The sequence below is a fragment of the Tachysurus vachellii genome, chromosome 2 (genome assembly GCF_030014155.1).
Source record: "Tachysurus vachellii isolate PV-2020 chromosome 2, HZAU_Pvac_v1, whole genome shotgun sequence".
Taxonomy (NCBI): domain Eukaryota; kingdom Metazoa; phylum Chordata; class Actinopteri; order Siluriformes; family Bagridae; genus Tachysurus; species Tachysurus vachellii.
In genome coordinates, this window is record NC_083461.1 from 3203071 (window position 1) to 3230240 (window position 27170).

Consider the following 27170-nt stretch of genomic DNA (forward strand, 5'->3'; position numbering starts at 1 on the left):
CACTAATCAAATAACTTTTAAATGAACGAGTTCTAATGTACAGTGTATATTAATAATTTGCAGTATCCAGATGCTGTAGAAGAAAATTTAATTTTTTTCCTTACTCTGTCCAGAGTCCAAAAATAGACACGAAATAGACACAATTGCATTTGCATTTATTTCCTAATATAAAGAAAGAGCTGTGTGTGCGTGTGTGCGTGTGTGTGTGTGAAATCAGAGCTGGCATGACATACCGGTTGTGGGAATTCATATAGACAAAGTAAAAATACAGACCATCAGTTGCTATTACGGTCATTTCAGCCAATTATTGACCTTCGTCCTCTTTCCAAATAAAACATGTACGCTCCGTACGACCGTCTCTCTGTCACCAGGGTCGACTCTGCTTTTAAAGGATCCTTAAGTAAAAACCAGCTCTGTGGATGCTCGTGGGTTCTATTTATAGAAAAAAAAGTCACCCTGTGACAATCTACAACTCATGTAGTAATCGTTTGCGTTAGTGTTCGTGGAAACGTCTAGAACGTTTGTACACGGAGCCGACTATTCTCTTATATTGTCTCTAATCTCTAGGGCTCTTCTTTTAGACACGTGAAAAACGTCTGCAATCTCTTTAACAAAGCTAATGTTCATGCGCCTCGTAGCTAAAAGTACGGTGGCCTAGAAGTGCAAAACAAATGAACAAATCTGAAAACACAACGACAATTCAGACAACCCGGAAGAGGTTGGTATAGTTTGTGAATGGAACACGTACCGATCATTGGACAAGACACCTTTCACTCAAGGTATACATGAAGTTCAACAGTCTGCCGCAGGGAAAAGTTGGAATGGATGGATGGAATGGATTACTGTGCATTATTCATTCATTCATTCATTCATTCATTTTCTACCACTTATCCGAACTACCTCAGGTCACGGGCGTCAGGCGTCATCGGGCATCAAGGCAGGATACACCCTGGACGGAGTGCCAACCCATTGCAGGGCACACATACACACTCATTCACTCAGAGGCACGGGGAGAACATGCAAACTCCACACACACAAGGTGGAGGCGGGAATCGAACCCCGACCCTGGAGGTGTGAGGCGAACTTGCTAACCACTAAGCCACCGTGCCCCCCTACTGTGGATTAATTCTGTTATTTTCTTATATTTAAACGGAGAACTTTACACATTACACATAAGATTCCATACCTGTATATCTTGAGTGACAGGTGTCTTGTCTGATGATCGGTAAGTTTCCATTCAAAAACGATACACTACCGTTTCCGGGTTGTCTGACTTGTTAATGTGTTTTCGGATTTGTTAATTAGGGCCCGAGCACCGAATGGTGCGAAGCCCTATTGTTTTTCCTCGGGAGTATTATTTATTTATTTATTTATTTATTTATTTATTTATTTATTTTCCCGCACATTGGCCAATTGGGGTCCCTTAACATGCTCGAAAACTCTTGAAATTTGGCACACACGTCAGAGTCGTGTGACACTAGGATTGGACAAAGGTTGGAATACAGGCGTGGCAGGGGGGCTCTGTAGCGCCCCCTGTAATGCAAAAACAAACATTGGTGCACAGATCGGGCAATTATGTACGCACATGTACGAGAGTTGGTACGCATATAGATCTCATCGACCCGAACAACTTTCGTGCTCTAATCTATGAGCTCCGCCCAACAGGAAGTCGGCCATTTTGGATTGTTTTATAAGTGCATACGGTGAACTTTTAAATACTCCTCCTAGGACATTCATGCGATTGACATCAAACATGGTGAACATGATGCCGAGACATTGCACTTGCTAAATTGCGAAGGGATTTTTGATATCTCGAACGGTGCTGCCATGGCGAGGCGACAAAGTTATGGCGAATTCAGAGAAACAGGAAGTGTCTAATATCTAAAGCAAAAAATGTCTTATTGTGATGAGACGCGGTGTGTATGTTCGGCCAAGGATTCCGATCGCATCGATGTGCCTATTGTGAATCTTGGACATAGCGCCACCAACAGGCACCAGGAAGTGTGTCAGTCACAAAGGTGGATTTTTTGACAGCTGCATGCAGTAAACTTTTAAATACTCCTCCTAGGGGATTCATGCAATTGAGACCAGACTTGGCCACCATGATGCAGAGATATTGGAGATGCGAAATTGCGAACGGATTTTTGATACCTCAAACACTGTTGCCATGGCATCGTGTCAAAGTTTACTTTTATTTCAGGCATATTTAAGGATTTTGGCGTGCTTAGATTAACTTGAAATTTGACACATACATCACATTTGTCAGCTGTTAAGTGTGGACAAAAAGGTCAGACAAAGGTGTGTCTCTTAAGTGGCTCACTAACACCCCCATTTGTCTAAAATGTGGGATTACATTTACCTACAGTTCTCAAATGGGTCAGTAACAACATAAAATAGTCCACTGATATTTACCCACTTTATGCACTTGCCCACCCTGCATTGTTTTCTGGGAGGCACCGTATAGCGATAAAAAAACGTGCGAGGGCCCGTCATCGCTGCTTGCAGCTATATTTTGTTTTCGGATTTGTTAATGTGTTTTCGGATTTGTTAGTGTGTGTTCGGATTTGTTAGTGTGTGTTCGGATTTGTTAGTGTGTGTTCGGATTTGTTAGTGTGTGTTCGGATTTGTTAATTTGTTTTGCCCTTCTCGGCCACCATATAAAAGTGCTCCAGCTGCGTAAAAGAAATGATTTCTTATGTTTGTGAAAGTGCTACGATTGGTGAAAACTGGGAAGCATGGCGTCGGCAGCGTCGCATTATGAGATGCTGTCGGCTGTAGTATCATCGAACACTAAAGCTAAGTAGAACAGCCACTTTATTTCAGTTCAATTCAGTTTATGTGTAACGTTCTTTTAACAGCAGACATTGTCCCAAAGCAGCTTTACAGAAGTACAGAAACAATAAAAATGTTAAAGTTTAAAATTAACGTATTATTTACGTAACGGGGAGCCTGTGCCTATCTCAGGCGTCATCGGGCATCAAGGCAGGATACACCCTGGACGGAGTGCCAACCCAACACAGGGCACACACACACACTCTCATTCACTCACACAATCACACACTAGGGACAATTTTCCAGAGATGCCAATCAACCTACCATGCATGTCTTTGGACCGGGGGAGGAAACCGGAGTACCCGGAGGAAACCCCCGAGGCACGGGGAGAACATGCAAACTCCACACACACAAGGTGGAGGTGGGAATCGAAACCCCAACCCTGGAGGTGTGAGGCGAACGTGCTAACCACTAAGCCACCGTGGCCCCCCTGCAATATTACTTACGAAAATATAAAAAAAAAAAACAAGTTGTGATTTTCTTGCTATGGAATCTGTAAAATATTTCTCGGCCAATCAGACACCACCATAATGACCTGAATGAAGTGGATCCGTGTGTGAAGGCTTAGTGTGAGAACCCAGAGCTTGCCAGACATTAAAAAAAGGCCTGACCAAGGAATGAGTTAAAACAAGTCCAGGGTGAAGTTCTGTAAAAACAGTCAAGACCCTGAGAACCTCCACCAAACACCAGTGAGAGAAAAGAAGAGAAGAAACCAAGAGGTGTTTCTGAGCATGATGCCAAGGATGCTACCACCACTACCACCATGTTTCACAGATTTGGGTTCCTGTACAGTTCTCATCATGATGCTACCAACACCACACATTCTCAGTCTGATGAGCAGCAGTGTTTGGTTTCGCTTTGTGCCCAAGAAGTGGTTATGGTCTCATCACACCAGAAAACGGTTTTGTACATTTGCTCCAACATGCTTTTTTTTTTTTTTTTTTTGTAGAGAACCTCAAGCTGTTTTTCATAAGACTCTTCCATAAATCCCAGTGTTGTAAAGTGTCCAGGCTGCGGTTGTCCTGTGGGTAGTTTCTCCCTCCTGAACTGTGGGGGTCTCCACTTCCTTCAGATACCCTTGGCCTCGAAGTCCTTAGATACTTGAACTGTAGCTCCACAAGTCATCATGGAGCTCAGCAGTATTGTGAGTGTGTGTGTGTGTGTGTGTGTGTGTGTGTGTGTATTGTGTGTTTTTAAGCCCCCAACTGGATGTAGGATGCAAACAATCAACCACACTGTTTCCATCTTTCTTCCTCCGTCTGGCCTCCATCCCACTCCTTCTCTTCCTCAGCTGGGTTTAAAAGTACAGTTTAATAAGTAATGGTGATGTATGTGAAAATAATACATGGTAGGGATATAAAGCTTGACGGATGAGTGCTGGGTTGCCGGGAGACAGATGATGTGGTGCAGATGACCTGAGCGCTCTCTCTCTCTCTCTCTCTCTCTTTCTTTCTTTCTTTCGTTTTTTCTTTCTTTCTTTCTTTCTTTCTTTCTTTCTTTCTTTCTTTCTTTCTTTCTTTCTTTCTTTCTTTCGTTTTCTCTCTCTCTTTCTTTCTCTCTTTCTCTTTCTTTCTTTCTTTCTTTCTTTCTTTCTTTCTTTCTTTCTTTCTCTTTCTTCTTTCTTTCTCTCTTTTTCTTTGTCTTTGTCTTTCTGTCTTTCTTTCTGTCTTTCTGTCTCTCTCTCTCTCCACACTCCATTCACGTATGTACAGTCAGGAAGCTCAGCAAACCAACAACCAGCCTGATCGATTGGGCCTTTAGAACACCATGCACACTGTGAGTGTGTGTGCGAGCGAGTGTGTGTGTGTGTGCGAGTGTGTAGAGAGGTTGTTTATGTGCTCGAACTCTTAAAGTACCCATAAGCTTGTCATTTTATGTAGAATAATACTACTTATTAAAAATACACACAGTTATAAATATTCATAATTATGCAGATCTAGGAACAATATTATACCCATCTAGCCTCACAGCCATCTTATCTCAGGCTAGCTTACGTTTTGACTTATGAATTTTACTCATTCACTCAACACATACTATATACTTGAGGGTAGTCCATCGTTTGAACGTTACAACGAAACCGAGACGCTACTGAAAATGACTTTTCTACACCTTTAGCATCGTAACGAATCCGACGGTCTACGATACGCATAATATGCAAATTAGAAAAGGTCTTTACTTTATTTTGTAAATGACTCCACTCTATTTTCCACCCCACTGCCCAGGACAACGTGGTGACTGAAGATGAAGTAATCAATGAAGGATTGTAGAGTGATCTTTCATGGAGGTGGAGCCATGTTCGATCTGGGGGCGGGGCTAAAGTGGAGACACCTACACTGATAGGCCTTTTAGGATATTAAGAATTACAGCTTTTCTAAGCTGTCTCTTTTCCTTCTATATTTTTCATAACTTTTGATCGTAATATTTCAGATAAACACACACACACACATTCACACACAAACACACAAAACCTAGCATAACATTGATTAAGGAGTGCTGCCATCCCCTTATTTTCTTTTCCTCCTCCTTCCCTCTCTTATTTGAGCACTTTATCTTGTCGTCTTTCTCTCCTCCGAGTCCAGCAGCTCATCTCCGTCTCTCATCAGGATAGCCTGAGATACCGGTGTTTAAGTTGGAGTTTTGTTTTCTGGAGGTTTTTAATTGCGCTCAGTTGTGTTTTTTGGCTCACATGGTCCGGACAGAAAAAGTGCACGCACGTGTGTGTGTGTGTGTGTGTGTGTGTGTGCGTGTGACCGAGCCGCGCCCGGACGACGCTAATGTATTTCCTGTCAGCCCTGAAAAGCCACTTGTGCTTCCTGCCGGTGGTTTGGAGCTGATCCGGTTTGGAATGGAAGGTTGTACTGATGTTCCTGACAGTCCTGTGATTTGTTTTCTAACCTTCTGGTAAGTACTTCTGAGGTTTATCTGAGAGCGAGTGCAGTGGGTGGGGGGTGGGGGGGGGTAAGAAGGGGAGTCTGGGTGGAAGGATGCAACGATACGATACGGATGCAACGTGATATGGATTTCCATCGATTTCCGTTCCTTCGCAGCCACCTGAGATTCAGTACTATGTTAGTGTTACTAAATTTACTGTTGTGATCAGCTTTAACTTCATTTCTTTAGTTTTCAGTCTGAAAGCTGAGTTGATTCGTGAGTCAAGTGCAGCTTTCTCAACTGTGACTCCACTTGAGTGAGACAAAATGATTCAGTTGGTTCAGATACTCTTTGTGTTGACACGTAATTGGTGGATTGTATAAAACAATCTTATGCAGGAGTGTCACCTTCTTCTCTTTCTCATTTTTCTCCTCCTCCTTCGACTCCTCCTTTTCTGTCTTCTGTCAAGAAGGAGGTGACAGAAACAAAGGAGGAGAAGGAGACTGAGGAGGAGACAGAGAAGGAGGAGGAAACCGAAACAGAAGAAGCTTCTTTTGTCTTCTCCTACATTCACCTTCTCTGACTCTTTCTTCCCCTCCATCTCCTTCTCTGTCTCCTTCACCTCTTTCTTCTCCTCTGTCTCCATCTCCTACTGTCTCCATCTCAGGCTTTGTCTCCCTCTGGGGTTTCATTAACCGTATTGAAGTTTACAGTGTTATTCAGAGCCTGTTCTCCTGTCCAATCACAGTAATGTGTGACAACAGCAATCCCATGACAACACAAAAATGATAAAAGCTCACATGCACACTGGGGGAAGAGAGAGAGAGAGAGAGAGAGAGAGAGAGAGAGTGTGAAAAAGGAAGGGAGAGAAACAGACTCAGAACGAGAACATGTGGAAAGATTTGAGAAAGTTCTTTAACAGATAAAGAGTGTGTGTGTGAGAGAGAGTGAGAGAGAGAGAGAGAGAGAGAGAAACGGGTGTTATTAGTTGCTGCTGCTCTGCTGCTTATCTATTAGGTGCTCTTCCAGACATGTGATGAGTGTGTAGAGTCCAACATGGAGGATAAACCTCCTGCAGCTCATCATCACAGGAGAGAGAGAGAGAGAGAGAGAGAGAGAGAGAGAGAGAGACTTTTAAACATCTCTTTAATGGCTAAAGATTAAAATATAAACATAAAACAAAATCAGGACAATGGCCATATATAGTAAATAAGTATGTACAAAGAGCACATATAAGAAATACAAGAGGGAGAAAGATCAAATCCAACCTGGAGGTCCTACAGTAATAAATCAGTAAACATAAGATCAATGTGAAAACATAAAGACTTCACCATATATTTAATGGTGTTCGTGTCTATAGTGAGCCACAATGTAGGTTATTCATCAAAAGCATTTGGAGTGGATTTTGTTCTCTGAACATTATAAAGTTCTCATGGAGTCCAACAGGAAGGCCGTCTGTTCCTGTTGTTGGACCTGGAGAGGGTTCAATGACAACAACAGTCACTTCATCATCGATCAGCTCCACTTCCATTCCATAATCCTTCTTCTCTGATGTTAGAACATGGAAGCCCTGTAGAAAGATCACTTCTGCGTGGTTCCTCTGAGTTTTCAGCAGTGTAGGGCAACAATCCATCACCAGTCTACACGCCTCCGCCGAGTCCGACGCCTCCGCCGAGTCAGAGGTCGAAGCGTTTATGTCCCAAAGCTCCGCGTTTAAAACTCCAGAGATTAACTCTTTGGTGATGGAGGTGTTAAAATCACGTTAACTCTGGTGATGGAGGTGTTAAAATCACGTTAACTCTGGTGATGGAGGTGTTAAAATCACGTTAACTCTGGTGATGGAGGTGTTAAAATCAAAAGGCAGAAGATTAGAAACCGTGATTCTGGTGGCTGGGGCAGACAGCGGGGTAACAGCAATGTTCATATGTGAGGCTGATAGAATGTTCTTAAACCCCACCTGCTCTCCTGTAACCACGAGCAGCTCCTCCATAGTCACACTGGGCTCTGGCACACACCTGCACATGCTGGCGTCACGTAAAACACACACACACACACACACACACACCCCTACACCTCAATCCACTTAACCAACAATACCCGACTAAAGAATAACACTTAAACACAATTTTCTCCGCTAATTCATGCCGATGCACCGACTGGAACAATGAGAGAGAGGGAGAGAGAGGGAGAAGGAGGGAGAGAGAGAGAGAATGAGAGTGAGGGAGAGAGAGAGAGAATGAGAGTGAGGGAGAGAGAGAGAGAATGAGAGTGAGGGAGAGAGAGAGAGAATGAGAGTGAGGGAGAGAGAGAGAGAATGAGAGTGAGGGAGAGAGAGAGAGAGAGAGAGAGAGAGAGAGAGAGAGAGAGAATGAGAGTGAGAGAGAGAGAGAATGAGAGTGAGGGAGAGAGAGAGAATGAGAGTGAGGGAGAGAGAGAGAATGAGAGTGAGGGAGAGAGAATGAGAGTGAGGGAGAGAGAGAGAATGAGAGTGAGGGAGAGAGAGAATGAGAGTGAGGGAGAGAGAGAATGAGAGTGAGGGAGAGAGAATGAGAGAGAATGAGAGAGAGAGAGAGAGAGAGAGAATGAGAGTGAGGGAGAGAGAATGAGAGAGAGTGAGAGAATGTGTGAGAGAGAGAGAGAGAGATGTACTTGACAGAACAGTGGGATTCAGTTTCTTTTCAGTTGACAGTAGCCTAAATTTTTCCATTGCCATGTCAAGAATTCTGAGCATCTGGGATTCGGGGACAGAACGAAGGAATGATGGAGAAAGAGGAGGAATGTTAGCAGTGGCCTGTATTTCAGGAGGAATTTATTGATTTTCAGCAGTTTGTCCTCCATCCCTCCCTCCATCTCTCTCTCTCTAAATCCCCCCTCAGGAATACAGCAGTGTAATATAAGGATTTGTTGCTACTGGAAAATCTCCCTGTTTCCAGTTACATCAGAGTGAAAATTTCCACTTTATTTGAGCGAATGTGGAGGAAACAAAGACCGAGCCATAAAAGGAATTTAATTTGTTTGCATTATATTTTTATGTCTCTGGTTCAGAGAGATCACGATAATCATCTCCACATGTGAGAAGTTCATCTGTGTGAAGAAGTGAAATTCAGAACTTCGGATCAAAAAGGAATTCGGTTCCAATTAGTTTCTGGGTCAAAAATCATGACTCACACTTGGGTTTAATTGTCAGGGAACCTTTTTCTCACCGCTACCTTCAGTTATACCGTTTCAATTATTTATTTTCAGCTGAATCTTTTATTTAATTTCTTGATTCTGTGTATAAACTTACAGCACAGGAAATGAACACACAGACACACACACACACATACACACACACAGAGAGAGAAGGATGGAGAGAGAGAAGGATGGAGAGAGAGAAGGATGGGGAGAGAGAGAGAGAGAGAATGAGGGAGGGAGAGAGAGAAGGATGGGGAGAGAGAGAGAGAGAGAGAGAGAGAGAATGAGGGGGGAGAGGGAGAGTGAGTGAGTGGGAGGGAGGGGGAGAGAGAGAGAATGAGGGGGGAGAGAGAGAGAATGAGGGGGGAGAGAGAGAGAATGAGGGGGAGGGGGAGAGAGAGAGAGAGAATGAGGGAGGGAGAGAGAGAAGGATGGGGGAGAGAGAGAGAGAGAATGAGGGAGGGAGAGAGAGAAGGATGGGGGAGAGAGAGAGAGAGAATGAGGGGGAGGGGGAGAGGGAGAGTGAGTGGGAGGGAGGGGGAGAGAGAAGGCTGGAGAGAGAGAATGAGGGAGGGAGAGAGAGAAGAATGGGGAGAGAGAGAGAGAGAGAGAGAGAATGAAGGAAGGGGAGAGAGAGAGAATGAGGGAGAGAGAGACTTTTTAACATGTCTTTAATTACCAACACACACACACACACACACACACACACACACACCAGGGGGAAATTGGGTCCATTACTGTAGCTCCAAGTCACCAAAATAAGATTATATATAATTTACTTATATTATTTACTTATTTGGCAGACGCCCTGAAGGTTAAGGGCCTTGTTCAGGGGCCCAGCAGTAGCAGCTTTGTGGACCTTCACATCGTAAACCCAACACCTTAACCACTAGGCTACAACATTCCCAAAAATAAAATACAAGAATTAGTTTAACAGTAAAGGGATTAAAGAGATGACGATGGCCTGGAGGTTCCAGGTGTCTTCTCATGTGGGTTTCCTCACGGTTCTTCAGTTTCCTCCTGCTGTCCGTTTACATTCCCGTTCACGTTTACGGCAAATAGTTGCCGATCGGCTCGTGATCGTCATGTGATCGGTTCAGGTGTCCTGGTATATCACTGTGAACGCTTGATTTGATACCTTACTATGTGCAGTCTGTTAGTTTCTTCCTTGACTTTATTTATTTGTTTGTTTATTATTTATTTATTTATTTATTTATTTATTTACATTTACACATCCAGAGAGACGTATAAAAGTGCTCAAGTCTCCATCATTGTATTAATTCCGGTTCACTAGGTTACATACTTAAGATGCCAGGAGTCTAAACCCTTGTTCAAAGTTTATTTTATTTATTTATTTATCTATTTGTTTGTTTATTTGTTTGTTTATTTATTAAATACACACGTACAACAAACATGGGGAAAGTGCTAGTTGAAGTGTTTCATGAAGAAGTAGGTCTTCACCCGTCTTTTGAAGATAACCAGTGACTCAGCTGTCCGGACCTCTAGGGGAAGTTCGTTCCACCACCTCGGTGCAGAACAGAGAAGAGTCTTGTAGTAAACTTACCTCTTACCCTGAGAGATGGTGGCAGTAGTGGAGCGGAGCTGTAGATCCGATGGTGTGAGGTGCAGCGTGTGGAGTGATGATGGCTTTGAGGTAAGAGGGAGATGGTCTGATGTGTTCGGCTACAGGAGCCGGTGGACGAACACAGCAGTGTGGTGGTGTGGAGAACGTACTGTAGGCAGGTTGAAGACCAGTCACACAGCTGCATTATAGTTCATTTGCAGAGCATGAATTTTCATATGTAGACCTGATAGAGAGAGAGAGCAGTAGTCCAGTGTTGAGATTACAACAGACTGAACAAGTACCTGAGTAGCCTGTGCGGATAAAAATGGCCGAATCCTTGTAACGTGTTAGAGAAGAAGCAAACATGGCCGAGACGAACACGAGAGGAACAGGACAGTTCGTGGTGTTACCTCAAGGTTTAGAACACTGGATTGTGCTGTTTGGAGCTGTTGCCTCTGTCAGTGTGACTGAGATCTTGGCGCTCTGCTGATCTCTCGTTTGCACGATGGTGAACTTCTGGTCATCTGGTTTGTTCCACAGTAGCAGTGTTATTGAAGTCCACACAGCTCTGTTATTTACTTCAGGATGTCGGGAAGCAGAGGCGTGTGAAAGAGAAGCGATCTGTGTAACAGTGCATACTTTACATCTCACACACACACACACACACACACACACACACACACACACACACACACACACACACAAATACACACACGGTTTATTATAGGGTCTGTCAATACACAAAGCGGATGTTAACCAGGCTGCAGTCTGTTCCAAGATGGAATTCAAACACAAACACACACACACACACGAGTGTTTTTATTTTTAGAGTTTAGACATTTTACAGACTTTATAACTTTATATTTATTCTCGAGCTTGAGAGGATGGTGGAGAAAGAGGTTACCATGACAACGCTACTATAAACAAGCCTACACACTGTACTGTGTCTGAGATTAGGAAAAGTACGAGGCAGAACCTCAGACAACAGGGTAATGACCAAAACCTTCAGGGATTTATTTATTTATTTATTTATTTATTTATTCCATTCAGCTCTGCTTTTGAGTTCCTGGAACAACAGGAAGTAGAGACAAAAGGAGGAAGTGAGGTGCAGTCAGGTCCAAGTTTATTACCTGCTGTGGTTCTATACAACTAAAAATCACTCTTTGGTACCTTTTTAAACTCAAAAGTTTTTTTCCATCATTATTTTTTCCATCAAAACAGACTTTCTGGGTAAATCTCGTTTGTGGGCGGAGCTACATTTGAACGCATTTTACAAGTAAACAGCGAGATAACCGTCTGTCAGTGTTTACTGTTACTGTGGATTGGGACGTCTGGAGCTGGTCACACCGTCTTTGAGCTACTGTTGTCGGTGTTTTGTTATTAGATGAAAGACTGTTTGAAGGACCATGAGCACTGAGGAAAATGTTTTGATCCCCTGTTGATTTTGTACGTTTGCCCACCGACAAAGAAACAAAGACCAGTCTGTAATTTTAATGGTAGGTTAATTTTAACAGTGAGAGACAGAACAACAACAAAAAATCCAGAAAAACTCATTTCAAAAAAGTTATAAATTGATTTGCATTCTAATGACTTAAATAAGTGTTTGACCCCCTATCAATCAGCAAGCTCCTGATCTCAGCTCTTTACCTGTGTTAAAGACACCTGCACACAGAAGCAATCAATCAATCAATCAGATTCCAAACTCTCTACCATGACCAAGACCAAAGAGCTGTCTAAAGCCCTATTCGGACGGGATTAGTTTTACGTGGGGACGTGGAGTAATGCAATTTTACCTCAGGACGTCTGTAATATAAATTGGCCAATTCGCACGGGACAAGACATCTCAGTAAAACTACCAGAAGTGGGAGGGGTAACTCGCTTTATGCACCACAGTAACCTCCTTGTCATGTGCGTATGACGTTGCTTCCTGTTATCACGTGCGCAAACAGACAACATGGCGCCTCCATGCTTGCAAAACGCGCCAAAAACTACTTTTAAAAAGGAAATGACGGAATTTTACCGCACATATTTACAGCGGGTCTATTCGGACGGGATTAGTAGTACCTGAGGTCATTTTTCCGGACCTTTTTACAGAAGGTAAAAGTCGCCATAATCTTTACTGACATTGTCCGTAATGATTACCGAGATGGTACATTCGGACGGGACTAAAATCACAGAGAAGCTCTGGTAATAATTACTTTACCCCCACGTCCCCACGTAAAACTAATCCCGTCTGAATAGGGCTTAAGGACGACAGGCTGGAACGGGGTACAAGACCATCCTCAGGCAGCCTGGTGAGAAGGTGAAAACGGTCGGTGTGATTATTCACAAATGGAAGAAACACATTAACAAATAAACTGTGAGTCCCCCTCGGTTTGGGGCTCCATGCAAGATCTCACCTCATGGAGTTTCAGTGATAATGAGAACGGTGAGGAATCAGCCCAGAACTACATGGGATTATCTTGTCAATGACCTCAAGGCAGTTGGGACTAAAGCCACCAAGAAAACAATTGCGAGACCAAATTCGTGCTCTTTGGCATCAACTCAACTCGCCGTGTTTTAGAGGAAGATGAATGCTGTGACTATGACCCTAAGAACACCATCCACATCATCAAACACAGAGGTGGAAACATTATGCTTTGGGGTGGACAGGACAACTTCACCGCATCAAGAGGACCTCTGTCCCTCAGCCAGGGCATTGAAAATGGGTCATGGATGATTATTCCAACATGACAATGACCCAAAATACACGGCCAAGGCAACAAAGGAGCGGCTCAAGAAGAAGCACGTTAAGGTCCTGGAGAGGCCTAGAAGGTCCCCAGACTAATCCCATGGAAAATCTGTTGAGGGAGGTGAAGGTACGAGTTTCCGACGTCAGCCTCAAAACATCAAACACTTGGAGAGGATCTACCAGGAAGAGTGGGACAAAATCTCTCCTGAGATTATAAGAAACGTCTGATGTCTGTGATTGTCAACAAGGGTTTTGCCATCAAGTACGTAGTCGTGTTGGCGAAGGGGTCAAATACTGCTTTCACTCATAAAAATGCAAATAAATGTATAACGTTTTTGTTATTCGTAAACGTACAAATTCAGCAGGGGATCAAATCGTTTTTTCCTCACTGTAGCATTCGGCGCTCATGATTTGGAATAATCTGTGGAATGGGGAGAAAATTGAAGGACTGTGTTTCACCGGGTGTGTGAACAACTTAGGGACATTTTGTTTGAACCTACGGAAAGGGGATTAGTTTTATTTTATTAGTGAAGAAGCCATTTGGGGTTTTTCGTGCTATGTAAGACTACACTGTGTGTGTGAGTGTGTTTTTGTGTGTGTGTGTGTGTGTGTGTGTGTGTGTGTGTGTGTGTGTGAGTGTGTGTGTTGGTAGGTACATTTACAGTGTTTTTCCTCTACTTCCTGTCCAGGTCTGTACGAGCTGCTGTCACTGTTACCGTCTCAGCTCCAGATGTATGTAAAGAGTTCAGATGATCGCTCTTTTCTCCACACCATGTTCAGCTCCCGGAGCCTGCACTCGCTCGTCAAGGTGAGGGGTGTGTGTGTGTGTGTGTGTGTGTGTGTGTGTGTGTGTGTGTGTGTGTGTGTGAGAATATTAAAATAAGGATAGAATATTAATCTTGTGATAAATTCAGTTACAGTCTTTGAGACTAAATAATTTTAAAGGGATTATTTAAAGGTCAAATAATTATGTGAATATTTAATTATTTTTTTTGCTTGAAGTAGATGATGATGATGATGATTTGGTTCTTCATCTCTACCTCTGGATTTCTCTTTTAACAATGTTTTATTCTTCCTGATTGTAATCACTAATTGCAGATTCTAATCACTAAATTTTTTTAATTTTTTTATTTTTTTTTTTTAAACAAAGCGGTAAAATTGTACTTGTTCGTGTTTTTCCTCAGAAAATGCCACGGTAAAATGTAGTTTTTGCCCTTAATGCCCTCAAAAAGAACTGATGAATCAATATTTGACTAAATGTTTTATTTTTTATTTTATGAGCCACATTGTGTAGATCTCCATCACATCACTCTGTTTAACATAAGAGCGCTATTAGTAACAGCGAGCTCTTTTAAAAGCAGCGGCCTGCATCCAAAATAAATCCCGTAAGAAACTCAAGCCTTCTTCACTCACTCTCTGGTCACAGAAAGCTCCAAAATCAACACACACACACGCACACACACACACACGCACACACACACACTTTCCTTTTCTCCCTCTTATACACTCTGACACTTCTTGCTCTTGATTTAGCCTTTAGTCTTTCTCCCACGTGGATTAGGGATCATGTTTCAGATCATCGCTGGATAATTCGACCTCTCTGGCTTTACGCCTATTTGGGGAGATTTGCTGTCTGTGACTCGAGCTCTTGATCCAGATGTGTTAGTCTCGCCATTTTGCTCATCCTTATGTCCTCAGACAGTAACCTGACCTGCACCTCTGTCACTTATAGAATTAATACCTTCAGTAAATGCCACATGCACAGTAAAGCTCTCTCTCTCTCTCTCTCTCTCTCTCTCTCTCTCTCTCTCTCTCTCTCTCTCTCTCTCTCTCTCTCTCTCTCCCTCTCTCTCTCTGGCTTTCGCCCTCTCTTTTTTACTTTAAGCCGTGAAACTGGACGTTAGAAATACACCTTACACTCAGTAGTAGAAGTTTGTGTCGATTGTGTGTACTGTTGTGTTTTGTGGGCGTGGCCTGTCGTCAGATAGCGTTAGTTATAGACGATCTCGACAGCTAGCCATTTTAGCACAAATGAAATGACGCACCGATTAGAAACCGTCCCTGCCGCTTCCTTTGACGTCTCCGTACGTGTTGTAATACTGACGTCGGTAGCTGTCGTACGGAGCAGACGTGGCGTACGGAGCAGACGTGGCGTACGGAGCAGACGTGGCGTACGGAGCAGACGTGGCGTACGGAGCAGACGTGGCGTCTGGATGTTTAGAGATGAATCTCCATGTGAGTTTCCTGGACTGTGTGTGTTGAATAGAGTGTGTGCCCTGAAGGAGAGGTGATGAGGTGCTGATTGATGGCGTCTCTGCTCTCTGGGCCACAGCGTTACCTGATCCTCAGATCCTCAGGGTTCTCAGGGCTTTCACATGAAAGTCATTTTAGGAGCACAAGAAGTCCTGTTCTACCTCTGAGCTACCTCTCGCTCTCGCTCTCTGTCTCTCGCTCTCTGTCTCTCGCTCTCTGTCTCTCTCTCTCTGTCTCTCGCTCTCTGTCTCTCTCTCTCTCTCTCTCTCTCTCTCTCTCCCTCTCTCTGTCTCTCTCTCTCTCCCCTTCTCTTTTCCCTTTCTTGCTTTCTTTCTTACCCTTTTGCTGTTTTCTTCTCTCTCACTTGTTCTTTGTTCTTGACTGTCTCTCACTCTGACCTGTCTGTTTCTCTCTCTCCTCTCTCTCTCTCTCTCTCTCTCTCTCTCTCTCTCTCTCTCACACACACACACAAACACACACTTTGCTTTGGCTTTTGTCCCTTTATTTTTCTTTGATTTGCCTCCATCGTTCTTTTTGCGTTGTTTTTACACCAACCTTCCTGATACGGTTCATCGTTGTGTGTTTGCTCTCTTTTTCTGTTTGTTTTAAAGACCCTCCCCTCTTTTCCATTCATCATTTCATTCTCTTTTTGTTGTCATGGATATTTTTAACCCCGCCGTGTTTTCTCCGCGTGAGACCCACTTTCTTGTAGCTCCGCCTCTTTCCACTCTGACCTTCGTGTCATTTTTCACTTCGGCCGTGTTTAACGCCGCGCTTCATTTCCTCCTGTTGTTCAGGTTTATACAAATATTAAACTTACCGTAGATAAACACACCAGCAGCCTTGTCCCATCTTACTTTGTCTTCATGTTGAAATGTACCGATATTAGAACAGCTCAATTTACGGTAGAACTTCAGCAGCAGGTCCTACTTTTAAAAGATTACAAAAGGGAAAAAAAACCCAACAAAAACTTCTCTTCTCTTTTTCCCAGAGAATGTCTGGAGCTTCAAAAGAGAGAATAAAAGATTATTCTGGTGAAGGAGCGAGTGATTATAGCTGCTGTAGTTCGGGTATCTAACGTGGACAACATTTAAAAAGTAACACTAAATGGATAAAAGGAAAAACTTGCGGCTACTGTAACTGCGACTGGGCTTCATGACATGACTCCGACTGTGATTATATTCCTGTAACAGCACCACAGGATGTGCTTTACTCCTTATTTATTTACCTCTCTGTCTGTCCTGAGTATCAGAGCTCTGTAATGGGTTTTAAAGGTGCAGAAGCAGGTGGTGTTTTAGTGTTTGAGCTGGACCTGTGAATAAGCTCCTGTAGAGTACGGCACTAAAGAGGCTCGGCATCACACTGACTTATGAGGAGCACACGAGGATTATACAGCACCTACTACCTCATCCCTTTACCTCAGTCCCTACACTCCAAGTGTATGTGTGAGGGAGAGAGATTCTGATGTTCAATTTAAAGCTTTAGAGTGAAAGTCAGAATGCAGGGCAGTGAGGTCATGTCCTTGAGTCACAGTTAAGTGTATTAACAGAATCGGTCACACACCACGTCACGATTGTTCTGGGGGAGATCATGCAGGTCGCTTTACTCCTGAGAACATCATCCAACCACTTTCTGCTTCAGTTACCTTTACCTTGACCTCATGTTACCCCTCTACCCTGACCTTGTGTACCCCTGCACCTACCCTGACCTTGTGTACCCCTGCACCTACCCTGACCTTGTGTACCCCTGCACCTACCCTGACCTTGTGTACCCCTGCACCTAACCTGACCTTGTGTACCCCTGCATCTACCCTGACCTTGTGCACCCCTGCACCTACCCTGACCTTGTGTACCCCTGCATCTACCCTGACCTTGTGTACCCCTGCACCTACCCTGACCTTGTGTACCCCTGCACCTACCCTGACCTTGTGTACCCCTGCACCTACCCTGACCTTGTGCACCCCTGCATCTACCCTCTTTCTTTTCAGTCTGTGGCCCCCAGACTGTGGAACGCGTTGCCCCTGTCTCTGCGTGTGGCTGGTTCTGCTGATTCTTTTAAAAAGCAACTGAAGACACTCTTATTTAGACAAGCTTTTAGCTGACGGGGCTTTTTATGGTTTCATCCCTGTTGTAGTGTGTTTTATTATTTTAGTTGAAGTTTTGCTGTCTAATAATTTCTCTTTTTTACTTTGCAAGAATGTTTTGTTGTACATTTAAGTTTTATTGTTGTATTTTGTAAAGCACTTTGTGATTTTATCTGTGAAAGGTGCTATAAATAAACTTTACTTACTTACCCCTTCATCTACCCTGACCTTGTGTACCCCTGCACCTTCCCTGACCTTGTTGTACCCTTGCATCTACCCTGACCTTGTTGTACCCTTGCATCTACCCTGACCTTGTTGTACCCTTGCATCTACCCTGAACTTCTGTACTCTTACATCTACTCTGGCCTTCTGTACCCTTACATCCACCCTGACCTTCTGTACCCTTACATCTACTCTGACATTCTGTACCCTTACATCCACCCTGACCTTCTGTGCCCTTACATCTACTCTGACCTTCTGTACCCTTACATCTACTCTGACCTTCTGTACTCTTACATCTACTCTGACCTTCTGTACCCTTACATCCACCCTGACCTTCACCCTCTGACCTTGTTGTACCCTTGCATCTACCCTGACCTTGTTGTACCCTTGCATCTACCCTGACCTTGTTGTACCCTTACATCCACCCTGACCTTCTGTACCCTTACATCTACTCTGACCTTCTGTACTCTTACATCTACTCTGACCTTCTGTACCCTTACATCCACCCTGACCTTCTGTACCCTTACATCTACTCTGACCTTCTGTACCCTTACATCTACCTTGACCTTTGGTACCCTCACATGTACTCTTACATCTACTCTGACATTCTGTACCCTTACATCCACCCTGACCTTCTGTACCCTTACATCTACTCTGACCTTCTGTACCCTTACATGTACTTTTACATCTACCCTGACCTTCTGTACCCTTACATCCACCCTGACCTTCTGTACCCTTACATCTACTCTGACCTTCTGTACCCTTACATCCACCCTGAACTTCTGTACCCTTACATCTACCCTGACCTTTGGTACCCTCACATGTACTTTTACATCTACCCTGACCTTCTGTACCCTTACAGCTACCCTGACCTTTGGTACCCTCACATGTACTTTTACATCTACCCTGACCTTCTGTACCCTTACATCTACCCTGACCTTCTGTACCATTACATCTACCCTGACCTTTGGTACCCTCACATGTACTTTTACATCTACCCTGACCTTCTGTACCATTACATCTACCCTGACCTTTGGTACCCTCACATGTACTTTTACATCTACCCTGACCTTCTATACCCTTACATCTACCCTGACCTTTGGTACCCTCACATGTACTTTTACATCTACCCTGACCTTGTGTACCCCTACACCTACTCCAGACTCATGTCTACCAAACCTCATGTACCCCTACACTTAAGTGTAGACCTGGCTTAAGGAGACCTGGCTTTACTAATCGCTCAATCATATCTCTGTTTGAGGACAGAGCTCAGATTTTGATGTCATTTTAAGCTCCACCTCTTTTTCCTCATGCATGTTTAAACACAACCATTATTAATAGTGTTATAAACAGTGACCAGTTATTCATTCTGTTTCTCTTCCGTCTCTCTGTCGTGTGTGTGTGGGGGTGTGTGTGTGTGTGTGTGTGTGTGTGTGTGTGTCAGATCCATGAGAAGCTGCAGCACTATGAGGAAAGATGTCCTGCTCCTGTACTGGACAGCGCTAGTGCTCTTGCTCAAGGAGTGAGTACACAAACACACACACACACACACACACACACACACACACACACCTTACACAAGAGTGTGTGAGAGGTTGTGTGTGAGTGTGCGCGCGTGTGAGAGTGTGTGCATGTGTGCGAGAGTGTGAGTGTGTGTGAGATAGCGGTACTTTCAGAGACCAGGCCAGTTTTCCATGGAAGAGGAAACAATTGCAGTTTTCCAAAATTGACAAAAAACTATATATTTTCAAAAGCCGTCTTACACTTCAGTTTAATAAAAATAACAAGTTTATAAATTATCACCTGTCTTATGTGTTTAATGAGGACATGGCTGTGTTTTACACTGTAATGTGAACACACACACAGTGTGCCTAGCGTTAGAAAGATAGAGACATGAGGAGGAGGAACGAAGAGAGAAGATGGATGGATGTCTGGGAAGGAGAAGAAGGAGTGCAGACAGCCTTCAGATGAGAGGGTTTGAGTGTGTGTGTGTGTCAGCGAGTGAAAGTCTGTATAAGACATTAGTGTTATAAAATGCTCAGTTCTCAGTGGTTTGCGCAACATAAACCAAGTACTAGATCAACATGGCAGTGTGCAAGCACACACACACACACACACACACACACACACACACACAGGCTGTGTAAACACCAGGAGTTTTCTCTGGATATGATCACATGTGGATGATCAACACAAAAGAAGCTTGACCCACTGAGGCTCATTAGCAGGTCAGAGCTCCTGATGAGCAGGTCAGCAGCAATGCTCCATCTACGTGGACCTCACGTCTCTTACACCGGCGACCTCGACTCGCTGCGTCCTGACTCGCTGTGTCCTTGTCTGCTGTCACGTGTGTGGTCTTTTCTCTCAAACGTTTGAGACGTTACTGAGGCTTTCTGTGCACACTGTGCAGAAGACTTACGAGGACATTGTCCAGTATCCTGTGTGTAAGCATGTATCCAGTTCTGCTCTTCTGGCTGATTTGAGGATGTAGACTCGCATCGTAATCATCAGCAGCGCCCGAGGTTTATTTTGTAAGCGCCACTCATTTCATCTCTATCCAAAGATATCTGATGCAGCGGCGCTTTAATCCTTTCTCTCGTCTAGCTCTTTCACCTCCTCGTCGCTTCCAAAGCTTTAACTTTCTATCAAACTCCACTGTTCAAGTTCGACTAGTTTGCCAGCTAACTATCCGAGCCGAGCCTCCTTTGTAACTCTGCCTCGCTTAGCCCAATTGCATTCTGGGACGTTGTGTCCTCTTCGCTTGACTGACTCTTGTTCTTAAGTCTGAGCATTAAATAGATTTGGGTGGATTTTCCCTGCAAAATCCTGCACCTTCTAGGATCGAAGTCACGAATAATAAATAATATTGTGATGGAAATACCTCGGCGTGCCATATTCTGAGATCTCAACACCTTCTGACCAATCAGAATTCAGGATACAGTGCAATGTGGCACCAAAACACTTTTTATTTATAGTTCTTGTTTTGTTTTATTTTCTACTCTTGATACCAGGTCATTTTGGCATAATGAGAAAAGAAGAATTAGAAAAACAAAACAAGACTGTCTTTCTTTTCTCAAGTGCTTTGATGTCTTTTTGTTTTCTCTCTGTCTCTCTCTCTCTCCCTTCCTGCTGATGGAGGGCAGGCGGCCATCATTTGTTCCTGTAAATCCTGGTTTCGGTTCTGGATCCGTATCAAACTCTGACCCTGAGATTTACACGTTTCCTTCAGTGTTCTGAACGGTCCTGCACTGGCATAATCTGATACCTGTGTGTGTGTGTGTGTGTGTGTGTGTGGGTGTGTGTGTGGGCGATCAAAGCTCCTAAATGATCGCTCACCCCCCGTCGTTGCTGTAGCCAGATCATTTCCAATCGAGGTGTGTGATGCTGTTCAGTGTGCCCCAGCTCTCTCGCTGCTGCTGCCGCTCATTTCAGTGTTAAGTTTCTCTAATAGACCTTGAATTTATAGCGTGAAATAAAATGACGTTTTCACCTCCGTCTGGCCCTGAATGTCGTCTAGAACTGACACAGCAGGTGGGTTACTCTAGTGCTCGATTTATAAACACACAGAAACACACACACACACACTTTACAATGTGTTTTCAGACAATAATAAAAAAATATCGAGGAGAAAAATGCACGTTCACAAACGTCCATCAAGTCTTTACTGAAGTGTGTCGTGTGACGCAGTCCCACCTCTGTCCACTGGGTGGCAGTAAAGAGTTTCAAGCTCCAGCACCAGCAGTGCGACCGATCATTCGTATGTTCATTTGCGGTGTGATGAGAGGTTAGCCTGAGATGAAGGACCGGGTTGATAAGTGTATGCTGTCAAGTGTGTATGAGTGTGTTGACTCATGTTCTTCTGTTCTTCTCTCCCAGGTGTCTGAAGAGCTCCAGATGAAGCCTTTGAGTGCAGACATCACCGAGCTGCTGAAGCTGCTCTCCAAACCTCATGTGAAGGTAAACAGTGTCTCAGTGTGAACCCTTTCTGTCTCTCCCACAGCCCGTGGCTTGTCCTGCTCCTCCATACTTCTCCTTCTCACTCTTCTCCCTTTTAATTCTCCTCTTCACAATCCCTGCTGCTCATTCTCCTTCTCATCCTGCTCCTTTTCTCCTCTTCCATCATCATCTCCTCCTCCTCCTCCTCTTCTTCAGGGCAACCTAAAGTATGAGCAGATGTCCACCGTGGGTCTGAATGGCGTCTCTGTGCGTTACAGTAACCGTATCGCTCTCAATTATGACTGGAAACCATCTATTTGCTGCGAGCAGACGTAAATCAGATCCCTTGACCTCCCCTTTAACAGCGTCTTTATGATTCACACGTGCAGAAACACGTTTCAGTCACGTCTCACTAATCCTGACAGCGACAAAATCAGCAGTGACTGTTTCCTCATTCCAAATGTTTAGCTCGTGTGTTTATATCGCAGACGGTATTTGAGCAATCTCACACACACACACACACACACACACACACACACACACACACACACACACACACACAAGGTCTGACCAGTAATAAGATTATAGTGTTAGGAGTCACGCTGAGGTCGACACACAGAGCAGCATGTAGCCGTCGCTCTTTTTAATGTCCACCGTTATTGTAGTGACTGATGGAAGCTCAGGAGTGTTTTAATGTCAGAGGTCAAGTTCTGTTTTGTGAAAATGACCTCGCAGAGTCTTGGGGGATTAAAACAAAGCTCCAGGGTTCATTTACAACAACTTCACTTCATTTGTATCTGCACTGTATAGCGGATTAGCAAAGCAGGCTAACTCTACTAGCTACAAACTATTTGTGTTTATGTTCCTCAATTCAACTGACTTACACATTTGAACAATTCAACAAGCTTTTTTTCGTTCGTTTGTGTGCGTGTGTGCATATAATATATTTATTTTCTTCCCCCCAGAGGTGATGCTAAAATCTCCATTACCATTAGCTTGAATTTTAGCCAGTTGCTAGTTATTAGCGTCCACGCTAGTCTAACCTGAAATTAGTGAATGAGAAAAACTCTGAAATAAAGCTAGGTATAAATAAAGTTAGCAAACTAGCAAACGGCAGCATACTGAAGTGTGTTGTACTGAGGCAGTGCGGTTCATCCGTACCGATCGATACACACACCGTCCATTATGCTACGGTGCTAATTACAGTGCGTAGACGGTGAGACGGTGGCCATGGCGATGGAGCTCGATCGGACACTTTTCGGACGTGTTTTCTGAACGGTACTTTCACAGGTCTCGATGAGATTGTAATGAGTTAATAACGAGGATGCTCCGGGGGAACAGCGATCAAAAGATAACGACGTAACACGTAAGGACGCACACAAGATCAAACTGAAGCTCTGCAGTCATGTCCTCACCGCTGTGGAATATCTGTGGCGTCTCCAGAACCAATGGAAAACGTTCCGTTTGCATGCCGTGTAGGTTCAAAAGAAATATCATGTGGAGGAAAACTGGCCAAAGGTTTTAATACGACGAACTTGATTCGACACTTAACACTAAACTCAAACATAAACTCATCTGAACTGTTTATTTTATCCTCCTCAGACTTATTGGACAATGTTTAACTGCACCACAAGGGTCTCTTTAAATATCCTAACGCAGATAGTGTTTTATTAAAAAGCACAATAAATTATTCAGCATAAAATGGATATTTGTTTTTTTTATTTATTTCATTCTTGATTATAACGATCATAGACGTAATTACTGTATAATAACAATATAACCGATAAAACTAACGTCTGTGGCACTACTTTGTACTACTTGGCACTACTCAGCAGAGCTTACATCAGTTCTATAATGACTGAAGATCGGCATCGGGGGAAAGTGTTTATTTAAAAAAATACACCAGTAAAGCTTGATTGGCATCTCTGGAAAATTGTCTGTAGTGTGAGTGCGTGAGTGAATGAGAGTGTGTGTGTGTGTGTGTGCCCTGTGATGGGTTGGCACTCCGTCCAGGGTGTATCCTGCCTTGATGCCCGATGACGCCTGAGATAGGCACAGGCTCCCCGTGACCCGAGGTAGTTCGGATAAGCGGTAGAAGATGAGAACCAGTAAAGCATTAAATAAGGAAAAATAATTACACAGCGTCTTTTTACACCTGGTCACTTCATGTGTTGTCTCTGATCCGATATCTGTCTGATTTGTTAAAACTGTTCCATTTACATTAGGCCACATAAACGCGTCTCGGCGAATCGGATATCGATCCAATCTTTCTACTCCCACCCAATATGCTAATATATTTTACCTTATTTCCGTTTCTGGCGCGATGCACGACTGGTGAGTCACCTGTGAGTGACGTACTTCCGTTTGGGAGGAGTATAGCGCTGACGTATGTGGCTTGAATAACCACATTCATTTACACCTCTCCAGTTTCATCTGAAATGCGTCCCAGACCACCTCCTGAAGGGGTTTGTACCATCGGATTTATATCTGTCTCCAAAACGTTTCAGAGGGCATTTAGACCTGGTCTTTTTACCATCTGATAGCTATCGGATCACAGAAAACGTGTGAAGTGACCAGGTGTAAAAAGCCCCTTAGGTACTGTATATTAACACAGTACAGATACTGGGGTTTGTTTACTGTCCAGTCCTGAGCTTTAGGTATCTTAAGGCTTGTACACAATGATCGCGTCCCTGTTTATTGTAGGTACGAGATCTGGGATTAGTTCTCTGGATTAGAGCCTCGTAGGTCCAGATTAGACCTGAAGAAGCAGTAGTGAGTGAGCGAAGTTCACACAGAGAACACGTCCTTCTGCAGATTCCCTTTTTCTTTATAAACGTATAAATCCTCTGCTGCGTTGACTTTGGAGTAGAGAAGCAGGCTGCGTGTCTGTCACTCGGTTATTATAGTAGAGCTCCAAAACTGTCTCTCACACACACACACACACACACACACACACACACACATCAACCCTCCCTCTGTCTGTGTGTGTGTGTCCCGTTAGCAGAGAGAGACCGATAGATATATAGAGTTAGAGAGAGTCAGATGGACAAGGACGGAGAGAGACAGGCATGGAGACAGACAGATATATAGAGGTAGAGATAGAAAGACAGACAGAGAGACATATATAGAGGTAGAGATAGAGAGACAGAAACAGGTGTATAGAGCTAGAGAGAGACAGATATATAGAGTTAGAGAGAGACAGATGGATGAAGAGGGAGAGAGACAGGCACAGAAACAGACAGATAGGGAGACAATGATAGACAGACAGGAAGAAATAAAGAGGCAGACAGATAGGGAGAGAGAGAGAGAGAGAGGCAGACAGGTAAAGGGATGAAGAGACAGACATAAGCATCACACACGTTCATTTTCACTAAAAGCTATAAAGCACTGACACTGGAGACTCCTTTCAGTAAATAAACCTCTTCTTACTGTAACACTGCAAAAAAAATCATATAGATTAGTTTTATTTCCTACCTTCATTTACATAAATCACCGTTACCATAGTAACATAAGTTGTGCCCCAGATGACCTCCTACAGCCCACTTCACTTACACTATGCACTCTGTACTCTAGGGTCTAGTGCGTTAATGTTGGATGGTCGTGTTGTATTGTTTAACGAAACGCGAACACTTTTCACTAACAGGAAGTAAACACCGTTTCCTAGTCGACGGTGAATGACGCACATTCATCTTGACATCTTGTTCTCGTCAGGCGTCAGTTACCCGGTAGCTCCGCCCCTTCCTCTACATGAGCAATGTATGACGTGTCCAACGTACCACACCTGAATAACTGAATCGTCCTACGGACCCTTAAAGTGCACTTCTTCTAGTGTGAACACACCGCTCACTGTATTTACACTAGTGCACACGGCGGCAGAATAGTGCGCTAGTGCGAGATTTGGGATGCAGCTAATATTTGTTGGTAATTTAAAAAAACAACCTCGTTTTTATCTACTTTTAGTTGTCAGCGGTTCCTTCGTCAGCTTGTGTCATAATTAAATTGTCGGCATGGCAACGATACACAATACCATATACGAACACACGATGCGTTTACGCGCAGCGTCCGACGAGAACGCGCCGTTACTATAGAAACGATAAGGGTGTCATTTCCGACCAATCAGGATCCAGCACTGTGGTTAGTGTCGAGCGAGCTTTGTTTGAACAGCAGGATCAGACGAGCGGTTGTGGTTATTTTTCTGTATGACGGCTCGCTTGTTCTCTGTGGAAAGTGGGCTGGAGGTCGGAGGAGAGACGGAGGAGAGACGGAGGAATGTTAATCGTGTTTAATAACAGAGATGAAATTTCACACACTCCTGAGTTAATTCTGCGTGAGTTGGAGTCGACGGTGAATCTGCTTTCCACCTCGGCGCAACTTTCTTTCTTTTTCTTTCTTTCTTTTTGTCGTCTCGAAACAGACGACTTACCCGCAGCCTCGTCTCTGTCTGTCGCCGATCTTTTTTATCCGTGGCACGTCGCCGGAATGCGTTTTTATCATGGAAACGAGAGGAAACGGAGAGGAGGAGAGAGGAAAAGAAAACGTTTCCAGCAGCACCTGACACACACATCATCCTTAAAGAGGCTGAATAATCAACCTCCAAATTTCATCTTTCCTTTACTTCATTTTTCTTCTTCTTCACTCCTCCATTTCTCACGCTTAGCACGCGTGAAGTATCGAAGACAACCGAGAACTTCATAATCTCTCGTCTTTCTCTGGGGATCCGCTCGGATTCACCGCCACCGCCGTCTGGGGGGAAAAAAAACACTCATCTTTTACTCATCTTAATTCTGTTTAAAAAAATAAAATAAAGATTGTATTTCATTTACTTATTTAATTCAATAAAATTTTATACAATTGTCTTTTTTATTTTCATTTAATTATTATTATTATTTTTTTTTTTTTTAAAGAAACAGTTTTTTTTATTGTATTTATTGGAATATTATAGCGCCGTATCTGATTTGGCCGAGACGACTAAAATGAAACTGTGAGACTAATCCATTCAGAAACGGCTTCATTTATCAGGAGGAGGCTCTGATTTATCTCACACACACACATATATACACACACACACACACACACACACACACACACACACACACACACACACACACACACACACACAGTAGCTCCAAAAGAGTCATTTATCTGATTTGGTACATGTGAGTGTGTGTTGGCTAAACAGCTGTGCGTTGATGGTCCAAGTGTTTGTGTGTGTGTGTGTGTATCTGACTGTGTTCTCTCTCTCTGTACAGAGTTTGTTGTCAGTTCATGACACAGTGGCTCAGAAGAGTTACGACCCTCAGCTTCCTCCTCTCCCAGACGACATCGACGATGATGAAGATTCAGTCAAGATCATCCGACTCGTCAAGAATAAAGAGCCTCTGGTGAGTCTTATTCCACACACACACACACACACACACACACACACACACACACACACACACACACACAGTCTTACACACACATAGTCCACTAGTTTACACTCCACCAAAATAAAATGTCATTAA

The 27170-nt window shown here is 43.6% G+C and overlaps 1 protein-coding gene across 2 annotated transcripts in view; it reads left to right on the forward strand.

The window, feature by feature from the left end:
- Window positions 1-27170, forward strand: part of mpp7a (MAGUK p55 scaffold protein 7a) — a 106985-nt gene that overhangs the window by 24602 nt on the left and 55213 nt on the right. For both annotated transcript variants that reach the window (XM_060893865.1, XM_060893856.1), the window contains exons 3-6: window positions 13862-13980; window positions 19175-19252; window positions 21607-21687; window positions 26916-27047. In XM_060893865.1, coding sequence (XP_060749848.1) covers window positions 13862-13980; window positions 19175-19252; window positions 21607-21687; window positions 26916-27047 — 410 coding nt within the window. The remainder of the gene's footprint in view (window positions 1-13861; window positions 13981-19174; window positions 19253-21606; window positions 21688-26915; window positions 27048-27170) is intronic.